Here is a 19,031-nt window from a genome sequence, read left to right as displayed (position 1 = left end):
ATTCAGTGGTTCAATACCAGTGTCGCTTCCTCTGTGTGACAAGCAGTGATAAGTGGCGGTGTGTTAACTGTACTTTGGAAGGAGCTTTACTGCTGTGGACTCCAACTGATACCCTGTTCCCTTCACTCAAATAACTTGCAGGACAAGTGAGAATTGCTCTTAGGCTGTAGGCTGCCCTTCTCCCTTTTTAAGTTCTCATTCAGGAGAGAATGGAAATAAAGTTGCTATCACTTGATAGCTTATTGCTGCTGTTTCAGTTCTGCTCAAGAAAAAACAATATTTTTAATCCAGAAAGGATATTTCCCACGTCCAGACATCAGAATATGCTAGTATGCATTTTGAGAACGTTTGCATAGTTACTTTCACTTACAGGGAATTGTTTCCGCAATTGAGAGCATCTTAGAAATTTATCCTGTACTTCTTTAACAACAGTGTTATGGTAACTTTTTATTAAATACCTCCAAGTTCTTGCACATACCTCCTCATTACTGCATTCCTAGGATTTAAGGTAGGTCCTGTGAATAGGAATGTTTGCCACCTATGCAGATTTGCAACTACTAATTTAGTATCTGGGCATCCTTTTAGCTCTTTTTGGCTTTTGAGGTTTTGCATTAATTTTGGGTTATTTTATAAAGGGGTTTTTGCTTGATAGCCCATCATCAGCTCTTTTTAATAAATTATCTTGTTGTCTTCTTCCTTTTTTATCCCAAAACCTTTAATTAGAGGGGACAGTCAGTCTAGTCTGTGCCTGTGTCATGTTTCCTTTCTGTTTTGTTTTAAAGTTAGGTTTTTAAAAGGGATTACATATTGTTCTGTTAGTTTTTGTAGCTGTCAGTTGCATAAGCTTGTTTTAAATATTGCCATGATAAAGATTTGTGCAGGAAAGAAAGCTGAGGAGCTCTCTTCTAAAGTAAGAGTTGTCAAGTGAAATGGACTTTATTCCTTTCACTTACAACAGAGTTATTGTTGATTATCTACTTGTTTAGAAAGTATTTTAAGACAAAGTAGTGACTTTTAAATTGACAAGGATTTCTCATCTTGTGTATTGGGATGAGTAGATGCTAATCTGTAGGTCTTCCCTTAAAATTGTACTCTGCTTGCTTGGACCTGAATCCTTAGTTGGTGTGGAGATGTTGGTGCTGGCAACTGTCACTACATATAAGAAGGGAGGTTTTAACCTGTATGTTTAGCTTGTTCTGCCCTGTACTACTATTGTTCTCTTCACCAGTGGCTACTTTAAGGAACAAAGTCCACTAACGTGAATTTGCTTGGTATTCTTACAGACAAACCTCAAAGTGACGTCAGACCTCCTTCAGGACGGGGAAGGATGCAGTATGCCCATGATGGATCTCATGTATCTGCAGAGAAGCAGCTTGAACTGAGACTTAGAGACTTTCTTTTGGACATTGAAGACAGGATCTACCAAGGAACGCTGGGGGCTATTAAGGTATTTGTGAATTGTAGAATACCTAGAAGCACAGTGGTGCCGGTGAGTCTGTAACTTACATGAGAGCTCTTGCATATTACAGGTTTTACTGAAAGCATAATTAAATTGTGTAGACAGTAATTGGCACTAAAAGTTTTGTACCCTTTGATTCTTCAGAAACTTCAAATTTGTATGTTTGCTTCAGGTTACAGACAGACAGGCTTGGAGAGCAGCCTTAGAACATGGGCGGTATGAGTTTCTGAATGATGAAAACAAAGAAAATGGTATAATTAAAACTGTGAATGAAGAATCTGAAGAAATGGAAACTGATGATCAAGATAAATTTATTGTGAAAGACAGGTAAGAGCTGTGATTTAAATAATGTCTCTTCCCTATGTAGCAGTGCTCTGTTTTTTGAACTTTCAAATTGTTTTTACCCTCAAATTCTTTGGAATGGTATTTTTTTAAGATTTGAGTTGTAACATGAGATTTTTGCATTAGTTTATATTTAAATTACATTATTTATACTTTTATATGAAAATAACTTCATATATTTTCACGACACTGTTCTATTACCCTGTAAAACTAAGGCACTAATTTTTACTTCTATTCAGATATTACACTGCTCAAAGTGGATGTTAATTGTCAGACGAGATACATGAATTCATTATGAAAATGTTTAAAATGCAAAGAAAATTTTAATGTAGCAAATTCTGTTTTGCTTACTGGGGGGGAAGTAACAATCACTTTGTGGAAGAAGTGGGAGTGCTTAAAAGGGAAAATGGGAATAGTAACAAATCATTGGTTGAACCGTCCAGTGCACTTTTTCATGTGTCACAGTAAGAACCATCAGTGCAACAGGCCATGGTCTGCATTAACTTTTAGCACTGCAGCAAAACAGAGATATCTTACAACTTCATGAATAACTGTCCTTCTGAAGAGTGAGCTGCAACATAGTAAAAGAGAGGAAACCTCAAATCATATAGTGTTGCTACAATAAAAGTGTTTCGTTGGCTTTGTTTTGGTGTTTCTTTGAGACAGATGTGCGAGTCTCCATATCAGTGTGTGTTGTAAGTCAAACTATAGAAACTGTGAAGATTTCAAAATACTTAATTCTTAGAAGTTACCTAGTTTTCAGAAGTTCTACCTTAATTTACTTAATGCATTTAATTGTATACCTTGATAGGGTGTGAATGTCGAAATATTGCAGGAAAAAGATTCACTGAAGGCTGTCATTGTCCTAACATACTACTTGCTTGTGTATTCTGTGAAGTTTTTCTTTGAGACAGGAATTAGACTTTTATTTTATGAAAGCTGTACTTTTGGATGAGCTGTTGAATGCTCTGTTTATTACAGGAATTGAAATTTCTTTAAGGTTTTCCCCTTTTTATTTCAGTTTGATGAATTAGTATTTTCGTACAACACTGCCTTTTGGATCTGAGATCTCTAGTTACGTGCAGAAAGGATAGGGTCAACCTGCTTTATATTAATGACACAATTTGCAGATGTTTGCCTCATGAAAGTCACAACATAGAAATATTCCACTCTTTTAATTAAGAAGCTAAAATTTATCTGTCTTCAGTTATGTTGGGCACTTGCTCCATTGCCAGCCTGATGCAGCTGCAGAAGCTTGTTGCTTCATTTTTTTTCCATTTGATACTGACTCTGTCAAAATTTCTGAATAAAGTTTACTCTAATAATGTCTTGCATATTAAAAGAAAGACTATGGTATTCTGAAATCATGTGACAGATTGCTTTTGATGCTGGGCTTTTTATCCACCTCAGAGCTAGTGGCATCTCATTAAGACCTTGGAGTCTGACTAGTGAAATGTAAATAACAGTGCAGCTTTTCTTCCTGTTTGCTTTCAGGCTCTCAAAATGTGTGTGACTGCAAAATACAATGAACAGCTTTTAAGTGGGGAAAAAAAGAACAGGGACAACCAAAAGCATTGCTCATTCACCAGAATAAAGCAGAATCCAGACAGTCTGATGAGCTGCCTTTTTTTTTTTTTTTTTAATAAACCCCCAGTAGAAATTGAATTTTATTTTCATTCGTGTGAGTTGCTCTCCTACACTATACTTAATATTTGTGGTTCAGGAAAATTACACTTTAAAATGATTACTTAGTCTTTGGTCAAAAAAAGGCTGTTTTATTGGAAACCTAACTTTACCCCCCCATCCTCCCCCTTACTTGAAGTGTTAATTTAGAAGAATCCTCCAAGGATGAGGATGTATAAGTTAACAGTTCTTGATTTAACATTCTAAAATTGCTTCTTGGTTTTACTTAGTTTCTTTTCTAAATAAGATTCTATTTCTAAAATAATCTTATTACTTGTGGGGATACATATAGCTGAACCTCTGCAGATGGAAGTATTGTAAAAGGCTACACCTCGCCACTGGAAGTGTTTTCACTGAAGAATTATTGAGACTATAGTCTTCACAAAATCTCTCATGAGCTAGCCAATGGATGTTGCATCCAGTCTTCTGGAAATCTTCTCTATATTTCAATACAATTATTAACTTTGTTCCCTAAAGATGATTTATCTAGATTAACTAATTAAGCAAACTTGAGAACTGGGATAGCTTAATCACACCTGTGTAGTATCTGTTCAAGTCTATAGTCCATGCATGTAAGCAAAAAAAAAAATCTACTGTGGATACAGACTTAAACAAGTATCTGTGGTGTTTAATTCTAACTATGTTAGAGAAAACCCAGTATGATCATTTACTACATTTCTGTTCTATAGACTCGTTGGGTTAAGAACTGAAGTTCCAAGTGCTGCATCAACAAGTACAAGTACTCCTCAGCCAGTTAATAATGTAGTCCACTGCTTGGCATCTGCACTGCTTCAGATAGAACAAGGAATTGAGCGCAGGTTCCTCAAAGCACCTCTTGGTAAGCTTTCAGAATTGAAACTGTATGTCTCTAATTTTGTGTAAGATTTTGTACCAAAAAAGAAAACCACCCAAGCCCCATGGCTTCTTATATAAGACTGGATGGTTTAGAGGGACAGGTTGTAAGAAAAATATAAACTAAAGATTATAGCTTGACTTTAACACACATTCATTGTTTGGACTCCTCTGATGTGCTCTGGGGGTGAGAGTCAAATTGCATAAAGTCAGTTTGTTTTCTGGGGAAAATGCAGGTTTTGGTGCATTAACATTAGACGTTAGTGCCCCATGGCACAGTTGACCTAAAACTGTTTCTTCACCTCTGCTGCTGCTTCACAGAGTCTAGTGCCTGGGTATCAGTTGCCACTGAAGATGAGTTTGAGCTAAATTTGTGCCAGAGACTTTTGATACACAGGCATAGGTTCCCTTCCACAAGATCTCATTATCATTGTGATGACCTCTGGAAAAGGGAAATGTGGCAAATGATTGAGATGAAAGGGGGGGGAGCACAGGAGTAGTTTAAACTGCATCTGTTTGAAAGTGTTACTCGGCAAAGTCATCAGCTCAGGTGTGTCTGCCTTTTCCAAGCCAGGCGTAACAGGACTTATTTCCTGCTATATGACTAGATTTATAACATGTGCATGAGACAGTTAATTAAGAGTATATACAATGTTTGTTGTATTTACTTTGCATGTGCAGGTTGTAAGTATGTTGTGCAGTGTGTGCCTGCACTTCCAAACTCTCTCTGACGGTATTTTGGCAACAGGATCTTGCTGACAGCTGTAAGTTTACTACAGTGTGCCCTTAAGGGGAAAGACATGGTTATTAGTAGGTTATAGCCATAGACAGGACATCCTGAGTTACAGGAAACAGATTAAAAGAGAAATGTCTCTAAGTATTGGAGATAAAGAGGTTTTTTAGCAGTCCTCCTGCATCTTTTTTCCAGTGGTCTGAACTCTGCCATAATCTGATAATGATGGTTCGTCTTTTTGCCCGACCCTTTGAATGATGCTGGGGTTTCTCGTTTGTTTTTAACTTGGGAATCCTGTTTTCCTTTGGATGCCTTATACTGTGTGACAAAGAAAGTATATAGGGAAAGTAATGTTATATTATTTGCATGTCTTAAATCTTGTGTATTTGTATATTGTACTGTGCCTATGCATCTCTTCTGCTCTGAAGAATAGTAATGCTGTAAGCTTACAGTAATATATAGAACAACCTGCATAGCTGAAGGAGCAGGAAGGATCCCAGGTGTGCTCTGCTCAGGCTTTCGGGCTTACTGTCCTAACCATTAAGGGATGGTGTCATGTTCCCTTTTCCTTGCTTTACCTTTGATGCCAAGTGTCTCATGTTTTCGCTTGCGTAATGAGCTGCTTTTAGCAGGAGATGATCCTGACTGAAGGCAAAGTTTTAGTTTTGTCATTAGCTCTTGGAGGAGCTGCGGCTTTGCGTGGCTCTGTAGCAAAGAAAGCTTAAAAAACCTATTCACTTCTGATTTTATGACCACTAGGCAGTTAGTTATATGAAAAGTGCTCTGACTTGGAACTTGTGGATGTGACCAGAAGGTGTGACTGCAAAATGTCAAGGAAGCCTGTGTGTTTGAGAGGCATCTTTCAAACTTGGGCGCTTCAGCAGTCAAGCAGCAGTTCTGGATGCGCACCTTTCTGGATATAACTCTTCAGTGTTTCAGACGTTTAAAAAACCAAGAGTGTAAAATTTGCATCATCTTAATATTGAGCTTAAGCTTCCCAGCTGGAAACAGCGTCTTTGCATGCTACTGCAGCAGGTTCTGTTTCTTAGATTGCAACTTGTGTATGTATAACAGGCAAAAGTTTTCTACTTAGCTTGACAAGGAGGTGTTAGTAGTGTTACTAAAACTTTGTATACAGAGTGGACACTGCTGCTTGCTGGGGAACTGCCTTATGCTCAGAACTGTGATACCCTCTTTTGTTGGCCCCTCTAGAAAGTGGCCAGCAGTGCTCTGACAATAGAAATTAACTTCTGGTTTGTAACCACTGGGGTTTGGTTTGTGGGGGTTTTGGGTTTATTTGCTGTCTTGTTATGCTTGATCTTATATAGTCCATTGTGTCCATACGCTCATTTCTTTTTAATAGTTGTTCCAACTACTTAATGGAACCATCCCTAGACCAAATGCCTGCCTATCTGTTTCTAACGTTAAACCTGACAAGCCCAACCTGTTTAGGCTGATTTAATTACCATTAAGGTAAAAACACTGGAAGTCAAGCAAGTGCTAGGAATTCTGTTTGGTAGCAGTACAGGGGAACACTAGGTAAAAAGAGTACCCCTGCATTTCTGCTTTAAACCAAGTTGAACCTGCTTTGTCTTCATCATTATTTCAGTCGTTCCCTTCACTGTGGAGTTTCTTTTCCCTCTCTGCTACGCCTTCTCTACTCCCGCCCCCATTCACTTTGCTCAATTCCTATTAGGGAATGGAGCCATAATTCAGAGTTTTTAGTTTTCAGTCTATTTACAGCTTCTAGTACTAGAGACAGCACAGTGAAATTCACTGCAGTCACTGGCAAGTTTATCCCGGTGGCCTCCAGGGTGCAGAGCAGACAAAGGGACCCAGCACAGCAATAAAAGGACCAGCTGCTCCGCTCTGCTCCGTTTTTGTTCTGAGCCTCTGTCAGGCTGCCAAGAGCCTCACTGGTGATTCTGATAAGTTTAGAGTTGCGATGCATACCAAATATTCAAGTGGAAGAGCAAGAAAAGACTGGCACAGAAGATAGCAATGCAAAAGGAGATCTAGAAGCCCCAGAAACTGCACCCTCTGCCTTGCAGAGCTACTAGGTGGCCCCTAATCTGCTGCTGTTTGGTGATTAAATGTAATGTGAATTATATGCATTTCTTAATTGTAAATTGTGTTTTAGAAATCATTTCATTACACATAATTTTTATACTCAAGAAGACTCCTGCACAAAAATGTCTTAATGTTGTTTCACATGGCAGGCGAGCTAGTTCTCTTGGTCCTTGAGGAGTGTGCCCATAAACTGGCTGTTTTCGAGATGTTAGGAGGTTTGTGGTAGCATAGACCAGGCAAAGTGTTTGCTGGGAGAGAAACCAGTGGTCAGTAAGCTGCTTCTATATCCATTTGTACTGGAGAGGGACAGGAAGATAAGGGAGGGTAGATTTAAGCCTTCTGTTTGTAGTGGGAGTCAAATTAAATCCTGGGATGAGCAATTCCTTCGTGCATGTTATTCTCTTACCCTTCCCTGCCTACCTTTTTCCACATGCACATGTTGGGAAACACTGTTATAGTTATATTTTTAGACTCCACAAGCATGGATGATAAAAATTAATTAAAAAAAAAAATTCGCCACACTTAAAAAAGTTATTTGAAATAACTGAATTTATGTTGGGTAATGCAGAAGATAATGAATGGAAGCATTGAGGGGATAAAAGGAGGACAGGGAAGGCAAGAGTAGGCAGAGATATGGTAAATTTTCAATGTTACTTGTGTTGCTAAGAATTAGAAACTGTTAAATATTTTATCAGATTTTGTTTGTTTACTATAATAATTTTGTAGCCAATTCCTTAAACTGAAGAATTTTTTTATTGAAGCCAAAGGTTTAAACATGGATAGTAATATAAAATCTTTGTTTTATAGTAAAAAAAACTTTGTTTTATAGTTTAGTATAGTGTAGTAAAATGCAACTTACAGATTTAAAAAAAAAACAACACACACACAAAAAAAAAACAAAACAAAAACCCAACAAAAAACCCTATATTTTCTTTTTATCAATTTGGAACAGAAATTTGCATGTTCACATAATCCTGTCCCCCCACACCTTTAATGCCTCTGGGTGTTTCGGGGTTTTTTGAAACTTTGCAGCATTGTGCAATTGCATATCCTTTCTAGGAATACTAAAATGGAAACCCTTCCCTGAGCTCAATAGCTATTGATAGATGAGTGCATAGATCTGTCAAACAACTTAATTTGCATTGTAGCAAGGCTTGGAGGGCTTAGCTGACAGAGGGGTATCCCACCGCGCAGTGTAGAGCTGCTGAGACACAAAGGAAGAGGCCGTTTCTCCCTCCAAGTTAACAATATAAATGAGAAAGATGATGGATGGAAGAAAAAAGTGTTACTCTTATTTTACAAATTGGGATCTGAACCGTCGGGGATGGTTGGCATGTTTCAGCAGCAGGATGTGCTGAAGCAGGTCGTGGTCGGTAATTTCTATCTCTATATTGCATTTGCAGTTTTGCAGTGCAAATATTTGTTGTGTTATGTCATGAACTATATTGGTGAACCAATTCAGGCTAAAAATAACTGCCAAAAAACCCAGTAATTATGCTCAAGCTGGCACTGTCAGCAAAAGAAATGCTCGCTAATCTGATATATACATATATATATATATATATATATATGCTTAAGATAAAGTGTCTTTGCCAGAGTTACAGTAGAAATTTGCAGCAGAACTGAATTGGGTCTCATGTTAGTCTAGTGTCCTGACAAGTGGATTTAATTTCTTCTTGCTGGTTTTTAAAAAAACACCAGGAAGATAGAGTGTAGCATTGCTTTTGCACTTGACCACTATCCTTAGTAGACTGAACTTCAGACAGGAAACCTAAGGATAAAGTAAGAGGAAATTTTAGGAAATCCAGGTTCGAATTTACAGTTCAGGAGTGGCTACATTTTATTTATGAAGCTGTGTTGCCTGTTTATCCTTTGCCTTCTACCATCACTCCTCTTGTGCTGCTTGATGCTAATGCAGATGTATGCAAGATTAGGCAAATCCTGGCAGCCAGTTGATGAGAGGCAAAAAGGCCTTGCAAGGAGAGCAATTAGTCTCATTTTTGTTCTTTCATTTTGGTTGTTATTAGATGTTTTCTCATCCTATTGCTGAGGAGAAATCATTTGGCAGGTGGATCATATGCCATTCCTGTGCCCACTCTTACTATAGCAAGTCAGGCAAGGTGGCATTTTATACTGGAGTGCAGCATTAATCAGCTGGAGGTCAAACAGTAATAACTGGGCTATCCCTTCTAGAAGGGAAATCTTTGAACATTTCCCTAATCAAAAGTACTACTATATTGTGTCTTCCTTTCCGTAAACCTTCTTGCTTCAAAGTGCAAGAAATAGCTTTTGAGATTCATAAAGAAATACCCTTTCTGCTCAGCAGCAGCAGTGCAGGGTGTCGTTTATACTTTCTCATTTCTCCAGCTCCTCAAACAGCCACTTTGATTCTGTAATTCCCAGCTGCTCATTCCCATTCAGTACCTCCTCCCTCACTGTCCTGTATGTGTATTTGTGTGGCTGCTTTGGTGGCCTGGGTTGCAAACCAAACCCATGAAAATACGATAATCTCTCATCCCCTGCCCCCCGTTTATTTCTAACTGAATTAGGATCCCAGGTCTGACCTGGTTTGCCACTAGGTGTGCACCACAGATTCGTGTGTACTACATTGCTTATAAAATACCAAGAAAACAGTAATATTTCAACTACAGCAGTCACCCAGTCTGGTTAGCTGGACAGACATGCAGGTTCTTGTGAAGTGCAGGACAGGAATAAGGGCATTGAGGTGTGCAGAGAGGCCTAAAAGATTGTCTGCTAGATTATGCTGAGAAGTGCAGGTGAGAAAAGCCCTTTAAGCTGTTTTTTGCCAGCAAAGTCTCTGGTTAATGCTAGGTACAATATCGAAATATAAATAATTTTGTGGTTTCAAAATGTACCTACAAGGAAAAGTAAATTGGGAGTGTCCTTTTTTTAATCTTAAGTAATCTTCATTTATAAATTTAATCAAGTTGTTAGGTTTCCAGATTGTTATCTGAGTAATACTTTTATGTCTTTCTCATGTCCCATGTATGTGGAAGTTGAAATTGAAGTGGTATTGAAGAGGAAATTCTTAATGGCATCAGCAGCTTGGAAACTAAAGGGGAAATATTCAAGTATTGAGGAGATAAGACAAAGGTTATAATATTATCCCAGTTTACTACTGCTGTGTTGAGAATCAGAGCCTTACCTCATAGTCTAAAATAATGTGGATGTTTGACAAGTTTGATGATTCTAGTGTTTTGTTTTGTTTGTTTTTTTTTTCAATACCCCTCTTCAATGGAAGATGCCAGTGATGGTGGACGGGCCTATAAAACAGTTTTGGATCGCTGGAGAGAGTCACTTCTTTCTTCTACCAGCTTGTCCCAAGTTTTCCTTCATCTGTCTACACTGGATCGAAGTGTCATCTGGTCAAAGTCCATCCTCAATGCTCGCTGTAAAGTGTGTCGGAAGAAAGGCGATGCAGAAAGCATGGTGCTGTGTGATGGCTGCGATCGAGGCTATCATACTTACTGCATCAGACCCAAGCTGAAGGTATCTGAGGAAAAAGAAGTGCTTCCTTTTCACACAAAACTTGAGTACTTCTTACAATTTAATTGCATACTACTAATGCTTGCTTCTTTCTTCTTTTTTTTTTCCTTTTTTTTTTTTCCTTCTAGGTCATTCCTGAAGGAGACTGGTTTTGCCCAGAGTGCCGACCAAAACAGCGCTCTAGACGCCTCTCCTCCAGACAAAGACCTTCTGTGGAAAGTGATGAAGAGACTGCTGAACAACTAGGAGAAAGGGAAGAAGAGGCAAATTATGATGAAATGGGGCAAAGTGAGGAAGAGCATTATGAAGAAGAGCAAGATGAGGAAGATGAATCTCAGGAGGAAGAAGAGATGAGGTAAATGGAAGCCCCTTTAGCAGATGTCTCACGGAAATATATTATTAGGTGGAGTAATTGTTCACATACGCACATATCTTGAAAATCCAGTGTGAAAAATATGTTTATTTAAAAAAAATGGCAGCTTTTTAGGAATTTGGCTCTTACGTGATGGGTTTAGTATTAACAAAACTTAAGTCCAGTGGACTTAGACTCACTTTTCAGGATGAAAATTCCAGCCTGGGATGTATAGGTGAGATGGCCATCAGAGTTGCAGTTCTGTACAGCTACTATTTCAATGTAAAGTGGAGAGTTTCAAACAGTAGAAAACCTGTTGACTGAAGCAAGACTGTTGTGGCTCTGACAGTTGGAATGCAATAGTTGGAGAGAACTTGCATCTCCTTGAGAAGTAAATTCATCTCTGGGATCTTCCTTCTCTCCTGTAATGGAAGGAGAGTCTTCACTATTAGTTATAAACCCTGACTAGAGCATAACTTCTACATTAAGTATTTTACAACCGCAGTTTATTTACGTAGCTGGAAATACAGTTTAAAAATCCTAGTTACTTATAGTTGCTGTGAGAAAGAAGCAAGTGATTTAAAGAAATTGATAGCTGGTGCTCCAGTTAATGCATTTGTATTGCACAAGCTGCAAGGATGATGGAACTTCCAAGCATTTCTTTATAGTAGGTGCTCCACATAGTATCTACTTAAGAGACTTCAGTATTTAGATAATGGTAGCTGGATGGCTGCGTCAGCTTGAAAGGCAGTTGCTTACCAGTCCAACCTTGAATGGTTGGGTTTTTTAAATGCTGAATTAGAAAACTGAGGGAAGAGAGACACAGGGAATTTGGGGATAAATAAACATAATTGTTCACTTTTTGTAGCACATCAAAGCCAGGAAGACCTCAGGTGAAGTTTCCATTAAAAATGAGAGCAGCCAAACTCAACAATCCATTCTCAAGTCAGAACAGCCAGCGTCAGGCAAGATATGCTTCTCGGAGTCAGCAGAACACACCTAGGCAAACTGAATCCTCATCTAAAGTTACCAGGAGGAGGTTGAGAAAGGCAAAATCAGCCCCTCCATCAGTGACAAAGCCTTCTTTAAGACTTAATAGCCGGACCACTCGTCAGACCCAAAGTTCATTGCAAGCAGATGTATTCGTGGAATTACTCAGTCCTCGAAGAAGACGAAGAGGAAGAAAGAATGCTGATAACACACTGGAAAACAGCCCTTCTAATTCTCTCGGATTTAGAATTGTTGATACCGTAGACCCGACTGAACGGCTTCGGAAGTATCCAGTTTCTACTTCAAAGCTTTCTCTTCCTGTTACTGAACCCAAGAGAAGAGGCAGGAAACGACAATCCACAGGTTAGAGAAATAATTTTGCCCAGAATGAAAACCATGTTCTGTTCCTTGTAAAACTATTTGGGTGGTAGAGCAAGAAGACTAGAAATGATGCTTTCAGGCAGTTTTACCTCTTCCAACAAGGCAGATCCCTTCTTTTGCAGTGACAGAAATGAACCTCAAAAAGAAAAATTCAGTCATCTAAAGAACAAATAACTTCAATTGCCAAGGAGATTTATCGTACCCATATTTGAAGGTTCATATTTGCTAACAATATGGAGCAATTGCTAATAAGTGGGTAGAAAATGTGAAAGTGATATTTATGCCTTAACCCTTAAAAATGCAGATGCTTACTTATAGCTTTTACGGTTTTGTTTTGTTAAACAGTGCAGAACACAGCTGTAGGCAAGGTAGCAAAATTTGGAATATACACAAACCACAATAAACTGCTGCCAGAAGAAAAGTGTCACCTGTCTGGTATAGGGCTAAGAGGGTTCTTGCTTGATAAGTTAATAACAAGTATGTGATAGTAGGGGAATACTTGGCCAGCTACAATAACCTTTTAAAAACAGAAAGGCCCCAATGTGAGACTGAAGAGTGTGAAAGAGTGTGGTGGCCTTGTATTCTGTGCCATTTCTGTCCTTCACCATTGGGAGTTTCTAGGCTTATCCTCTAACCACCTTGCTGACTACTCTTGAAAGCAGATAAAACCACTCTGAAGCAAAAGTTACGAGCAGGCAGCTTATTCTGTTTTTCTCTAATAGGGCTTTTCTTTCAGTGTTTAACAAATTGTCTTAAAATTGAAATCAGTGGAAAAAAATCCTTTCCAAAATTAATGTGATGCAGGAGAATGGAGGAGGAACCCAGCTAAGTCCTGGTACTTTGCATTTTGTACTGCAAGAGACATTTAGTGGTTAATAACAAGGCTGCAGTGTAGTTACATATATATACAATACCTGAAGCCAAACTACTTGAGTTTTGTCCTGAAACTACAGTTTTACTACCCAAGAATAATGATGTTTTACTACTTTTTGAAACTTTTTTCTTCTCAGGTTTTTATTTTTATCTGGTGGGGTGGGTTTTGTTTTTTGGTTTTTTTTTCTCCAGAATCATCTCCTCAAACCTCATTGAACAGAAGAAGTTCAGGACGTCAAGGGGGAGTCCATGAACTCTCAGCTTTCGAACAACTCGTAGTGGAACTGGTACGACATGATGACAGCTGGCCTTTCATGAAACTGGTTTCCAAAATCCAGGTAACTGATAGAACTGTAGAGGGGAATGGTTGAGAATTGTGCTTGCTGACAGTAAAAATTTGGGATTTTATAGTCTTGCTCAAACAAGGGGATACAGATAAGCAGTGTGATTCAGGAGAACGCTTGCATTTCAGCTCAAATATGGTGCCAGAAATAACTTCTACAGTTGGTGTGTTGTTGGGAAATTTTAAAGTATGCTTGTCAGGCATTTAAAAATATGAAATGCCTTGATTTGTGGGAAAAAAGGTAGAGCATGGGGCTGCTAAAGGTATGTTTATGTTGATTAATTATTTGGAGTAACCTTCAATTTACGCAAAGGTATTTTTGAGAACAGACCTGCAGTAATATAACAAGATAGGAACAGCTTTACTCTGATGTTAACTATAATGCAGTAAAACAGAGAATTTCTTAGCTTAGTTCTTAATTATTTTCTTCTTGTTTAGCTTTTAAAATACTTGATGGTAAGTAGGTACCCAAAGTAAGTGCTGCTTTAGAGGTTTGTATTACAGTAAAAGTTCCCAAGGCAGATCTGCTTTTCTGCAGGTGGCAAAGGTTTGTCTGCTGAAACTGTCATACCCTAACCAAGTGCCTGTCCTCTCCGAGGCCTCTGGAGCAACTCTGCACAGACATTCGTGCAGTGTCTAGAGCTCAGTGTTCAAGTGCTCTATTAAAATTAACAGTGACAGCTGTTAAATGAAGACTTGAAACTGAATTCAGAGTCACAGATAGCTGAAAGGATTAATGTATCTGGACAAAAAGAATGATGTTCAAACATGAATGAAAGATGTAAGTGCAGAGGAGGAGGAGAGGAATCCTGAATGAAATAAGAGATTAGTGTCTGCCTACTCATGTACAGTAATTACACTGGATAGTGCAAGAATCTGGTGAATGTAAGGAGGGATGGAGAATTCAACTTAATTTTGATTCTAAAAAGAAACTGCTAGAATTCATTGTGTTACTGTTTGCCTGAATCAATCACTAAGGGACAGTCTCTGTATAGTTTGGAAAGAAAAATCCGTTCCTGAGTAGTTAAAATTTTCTTCATCATGACCGAAATTCTGGTTTGATTTTTTTGCTGCCTTTAAGACCATGTAAAGAATACACTGAATGATCAGTGCACAGCAAGCCAGAAAAGGAAAACTCTCTTTTTAGTTCTCATGTGAACTGCACTTCTAAAGGGAAAGGAAGGTAAAATGTGTCAATCTAATTCTGTAGCTCTGCTAATTCTTTCTTTAGGTTCATTTGCAGGTTGCACTTCATATAGTAAAGTTACAGGCCATAAACAAGACCTTGGTTTAAAAACATACATGATGGTGCATGTGGGTATCTTTTCTTGGGGGGAGGAGTCACATTTGGATCAGATATCCTTTTCTTTTACCCTCCTGCCCTGCCTTGTTAATGAGACACTCAGCCTAAGCTTGGTACTTACATGGAATTCAAAATCTGTGGTCCGAATGATCAGTTAGGCAATCCTTTTCATCCCCTCACTTTCATCACATAAACAGTCTTTCTGTCTGCTACTTGAATACTGTGTTCTTGCTACAAAAAGGTTCGCTACTTCCTGTTCAACACAACTAAATGGAGCATCAGGATTTCACTTCTCCTGTAAGACAGTGAATAGTAGTGGAGTGAAAATGGTCATTACTCATGACTGAGGAGCTTTTAATATTGTAATATGTTGCAGGAAAATGAAAGGTTCTTAAATCTTGGAAATCATTTTGCACTTGACAGATGGGACCACTGTAATGCTTATCTGTTTATGCAATTTTCTTAGAGTTGTTCACAGGGTATTTAGGATTAGATTTATTCACTGGCTAATATTTGCTGTGGTCTACTATTTGAATAATACAGAAATGAAGAAGCAATACCTGAAAACTAACACTCAGTTCAGGAGATTGAGGTGGTTGCTTGTGACTCCTCTGTTTAAAAGCAAAACCAAAATGCTTTTGCTAATACATCATTTGTTTATAGGTAGAATTTTAAGTTTCCTTTTGTCTATGGAAATATTTTATTTTTTTTTTAGGTACCAGACTACTATGATATCATCAAAAAACCTATTGCCTTAAATATTATCCGTGAAAAAGTGAATAAATGTGAATACAAGTTAGCATGTAAGTATTACTGATTGAAAGAGGTAATGAACCCTCTTCTCTCACTTTAAAATAAATTCTTGTCATAAAATAGAGCTGTGTCAGAGGATCAGGAAGCTGAAATTGTTTGGTTTGGGGCTTCATGGTGTGTTTTGTTTTTTGTGGTTTATTTGAAAGAGCATTTACTAATATTTTAAAGTAAGATTTGTTGAACGGTTCTTTTACTCCAAGATGCATAGGTAAGAAATGAGCAGCTGAGGAACTGCTGGTAATTTCTCAAGCCCTTGATGTTAGTGAGTGGCACTGAAATATTTAAAAAAGGTCCTGTTGTTACTGCTGGATTTGTAGTTTTTATTGATAATAAGAGAAATTTCACGAATGTTTACATGGCACTAATATAATGATAGACACTTGACACATGCAAAGACATTTTTGTGTTGTGACTGTAGGCTCACTGTAGTGATTTAGTGGTGTCATACTGCTTTATCGTACTGCTCTGAGACACGTTCAGTTGATTTACTTTTTATTTCCTAGCGGAATTCATTGAAGACATTGAGCTGATGTTTTCAAACTGCTTTGAATACAACCCTCGTAACACAAGTGAAGCAAAAGCTGGAACTAGACTTCAAGCTTTCTTCCACATTCAGGCTCAAAAGCTTGGACTTCCAATCACATCTAGTAATGTGGACCATGCTGCTCCTGCGGCGAAGAAGTCACGAATCTAACCTCTACCTTCCAAAGGATTTTTTTGAGAAATCTGCTATGTTCATTAAAATGAAATGTTAAATCTTAAATCACGCAGTCGTCATACCTGTATAAAGCAATAACAACTGTTTAACCACCTTGAAGTGTGGCCTGCACTATATTCTCAATGTAATATTAAGCACTCAGGAGAACGTAGGAAAGATTACCTTTGCTACAGTTTTATTCAGTGTCTGATAATTTTGATAGATGTACTGATACAGTACTGGTTTACAGAGATTTTGTACATTTTTAATACATTCATGTGTCCAAATATCTTCCAGAAGAACATTGTTTTTTTCCTGCACAAAATGACCTTGTTTCATCCTCTAGATTTTGTAGGAGCTGTGGTATGGAGGGCTTTATCAACTCAGATAAAATCTTCTGCTGTAGCACAGTTGAGGAAACTGTGTGTGTGTGTGTTTGAAACTTCTTTGAGCATATCTTCTCAACACTACACATGAATGAGTACAACTGCATATCTTTTTAAGTACTGTACCAGTGCTGGCTGGAGGTATTCAGTCTGAGTTTATTAAGTAGATATTTATTTAGCATTCAAAGTAATTTGTGAATTTGTTTTGTATTTATAAAATTTGTACTTGGGGATTAAAAACAAAAAAAAAACAAAAAAAAAGGAGTTCCATAACTTTTTAATTTTTTTTCTGGGTTTTTTTTGTTTGTTTATTCCCCTCTAACTTGATGATCAATCAATAAACATCTGCCCATGGCCCTGGCAGTTCTTCTAGCAATGAGTAAATTTACGGGACTGTACTATAACTTTCTACGTACAACTTTGGATGTGCACAAATAAAATGACACATTTTTCAAAGTATTTTGAGCTTACTGGCATTTCCTTCTGCGTTACACTGCTGCACCATCTTCCGCGTTAACCTACCAGGACAAGCTGCTGGAGAGAACATGGCAGAACTTGGTTTCCATGTGAGTACCCCAGTCAGCATTTTCAGCAACTGCAGCCGCTGTGACACCTGGTCTTTGAGTGATGCAAATGTTCACCAACATGTAAGGAGTAACGTAAGAAGTATGTGCATAAATTGTATAGTTATTTAATTTGGATCTTTATCCTAAGAGTGTAAAACCTCATAGCTTTGTTTAGCTGACCAGCACCTTCTTTAAACTACTTGCTCTTTTCGACAGTTTTACTTTCAGTATTTATTAATTTAAATGTATTAAACTCTGTTTGAATCAGTACCTTTAAGACCCTTTAGAAACCAGTTTTGCCCACCTGGAGTTATGCCACACTGAAAAAATGGCATGGATCAGAAGTTTGGGGGTAGCAAGAGGTGGCTAGACTGGGCATTCCCTTGAACCTAGGGAGTGGATGGCAACACACACAAGACTGATCAGGTTGAAATGGTGGATTTGAGTGGAGGTGTTTTCTTAAAAAAACAAACCTAAAATAATCTAAGGCTGAGAACAGGGGGGATATTGTTTAGAAATGTCTGTTGATACTTCAGAGTTTCTGTGCGAGCCTTCCCTTGTTCAGAGCCGACATCTCTCCCGTCCAAAGATGTGTTTCTTGTTCCCACCACAAAGAACGCTAAACTCCACAAGGAATGTGAGCAGCAGAAGACTTCTTTGCATGGTGTAGGTGGTACTTGATATCCCTGCATCTGTCTAGTCCCAAGAGGATGTGAACATCCTGACTAGCAGTTGCACAGACACTTGTTGGAGTTCTTGTTCACATGAATAGTCCCCATTGACTTAAATGTGAATACTTTGTGTGGGGCGAGTGCTGTGGGCTGAGCAAGTCCATCTGTGGCAGATTCCATTTAAATGGTTACTGTCCCCAGTCTCGCAGCTGTTTGTTCCTATCACTCTTCCACTAAGGTTATTTCCTTTGAAAGCTTCCCCTCAGCCAGCACCATGGTAAGTCTGAGCTTAGCTAGAGCCGGCAGGAACAGTTTAACCCAGCTCTCTGCTTGTGACGTGGTGTTTGTATGCTTGTGCCATGAACTAAATTAGCAATTTGTCATGAGGTTTGCAAGCCTTACTTAAACACACTGGAGGTGAAATCAGAGAAGTGGCCACTTCTCCTTTGATCAGCTGTGTTTAAATGTATGCTGCATGTGCAATGGAGATGCCCTCAGCTTCACTGGTGCTCACAGGGCATGGGCCGAGCCTTTGGTTCCTGGTAGAAGACTGCCTGAGTCAGTACTTTCAGTGCAGCATTTTCAGACTTCAGCTATGTTTTCTCTGAGTTATGTCAAGATGTCTTTCTATGGCTGTTTATTTCCCCCAGGCATATCCCTTTGGAAAAAGGCGAGTTGCTCAGTATCTCCTTCCTGGTCATAATCATGGCATAGTTGTGCTCCATGTCCACTTTTCCACCAAAACAAACTCGCATCATACCATGACCAGCCATGCCATGTGCTGTTAGCACCAGGCGAAGCGTTGCGCAGTATCTGCAGAGGGCTCCAAGCCAAAGTCTCACAAAGGTGCAGAAATGGATAGGGTCAACGGCTTCATCTCCGATTCAGAGCTGCAACTAATCAGGCTGTACCAGACACTGCAGGAAGACAGGCTCCAAGTCCAGTGCCTGTCCTTCAAGCAGCATTTTGACAAGATCCAATAGTGAAAGTCCTCCCCTTCTTGGCAGCTC

At 38.7% G+C, this 19,031-nt stretch overlaps 1 protein-coding gene across 4 annotated transcripts in view; it reads left to right on the top strand.

Annotated features, from left to right (window-relative positions):
• The window catches only part of BAZ1A (bromodomain adjacent to zinc finger domain 1A), a 61,486-nt gene extending 44,243 nt beyond the window's left edge, over positions 1-17,243 (top strand). For all 4 annotated transcript variants that reach the window (XM_061463506.1, XM_061463505.1, XM_061463504.1 and 1 more), the window contains 9 exons: positions 1,284-1,447; positions 1,632-1,786; positions 4,174-4,322; positions 10,402-10,649; positions 10,775-11,001; positions 11,867-12,351; positions 13,435-13,580; positions 15,604-15,691; positions 16,205-17,243. In XM_061463506.1, coding sequence (XP_061319490.1) covers positions 1,284-1,447; positions 1,632-1,786; positions 4,174-4,322; positions 10,402-10,649; positions 10,775-11,001; positions 11,867-12,351; positions 13,435-13,580; positions 15,604-15,691; positions 16,205-16,395 — 1,853 coding nt within the window. In that variant the 3' untranslated portion in view covers positions 16,396-17,243. The remainder of the gene's footprint in view (positions 1-1,283; positions 1,448-1,631; positions 1,787-4,173; positions 4,323-10,401; positions 10,650-10,774; positions 11,002-11,866; positions 12,352-13,434; positions 13,581-15,603; positions 15,692-16,204) is intronic.
• The last annotated feature ends 1,788 nt before the right edge of the window (positions 17,244-19,031 follow it).

This window comes from Pezoporus flaviventris, unplaced genomic scaffold (genome assembly GCF_033815535.1).
Source record: "Pezoporus flaviventris isolate CSIRO_AGI_PZ_B2104156 unplaced genomic scaffold, CSIRO_AGI_Pfla_v1 ptg000036l, whole genome shotgun sequence".
Taxonomy (NCBI): domain Eukaryota; kingdom Metazoa; phylum Chordata; class Aves; order Psittaciformes; family Psittacidae; genus Pezoporus; species Pezoporus flaviventris.
This window is presented reverse-complemented; position numbering and strand designations above follow the sequence as displayed.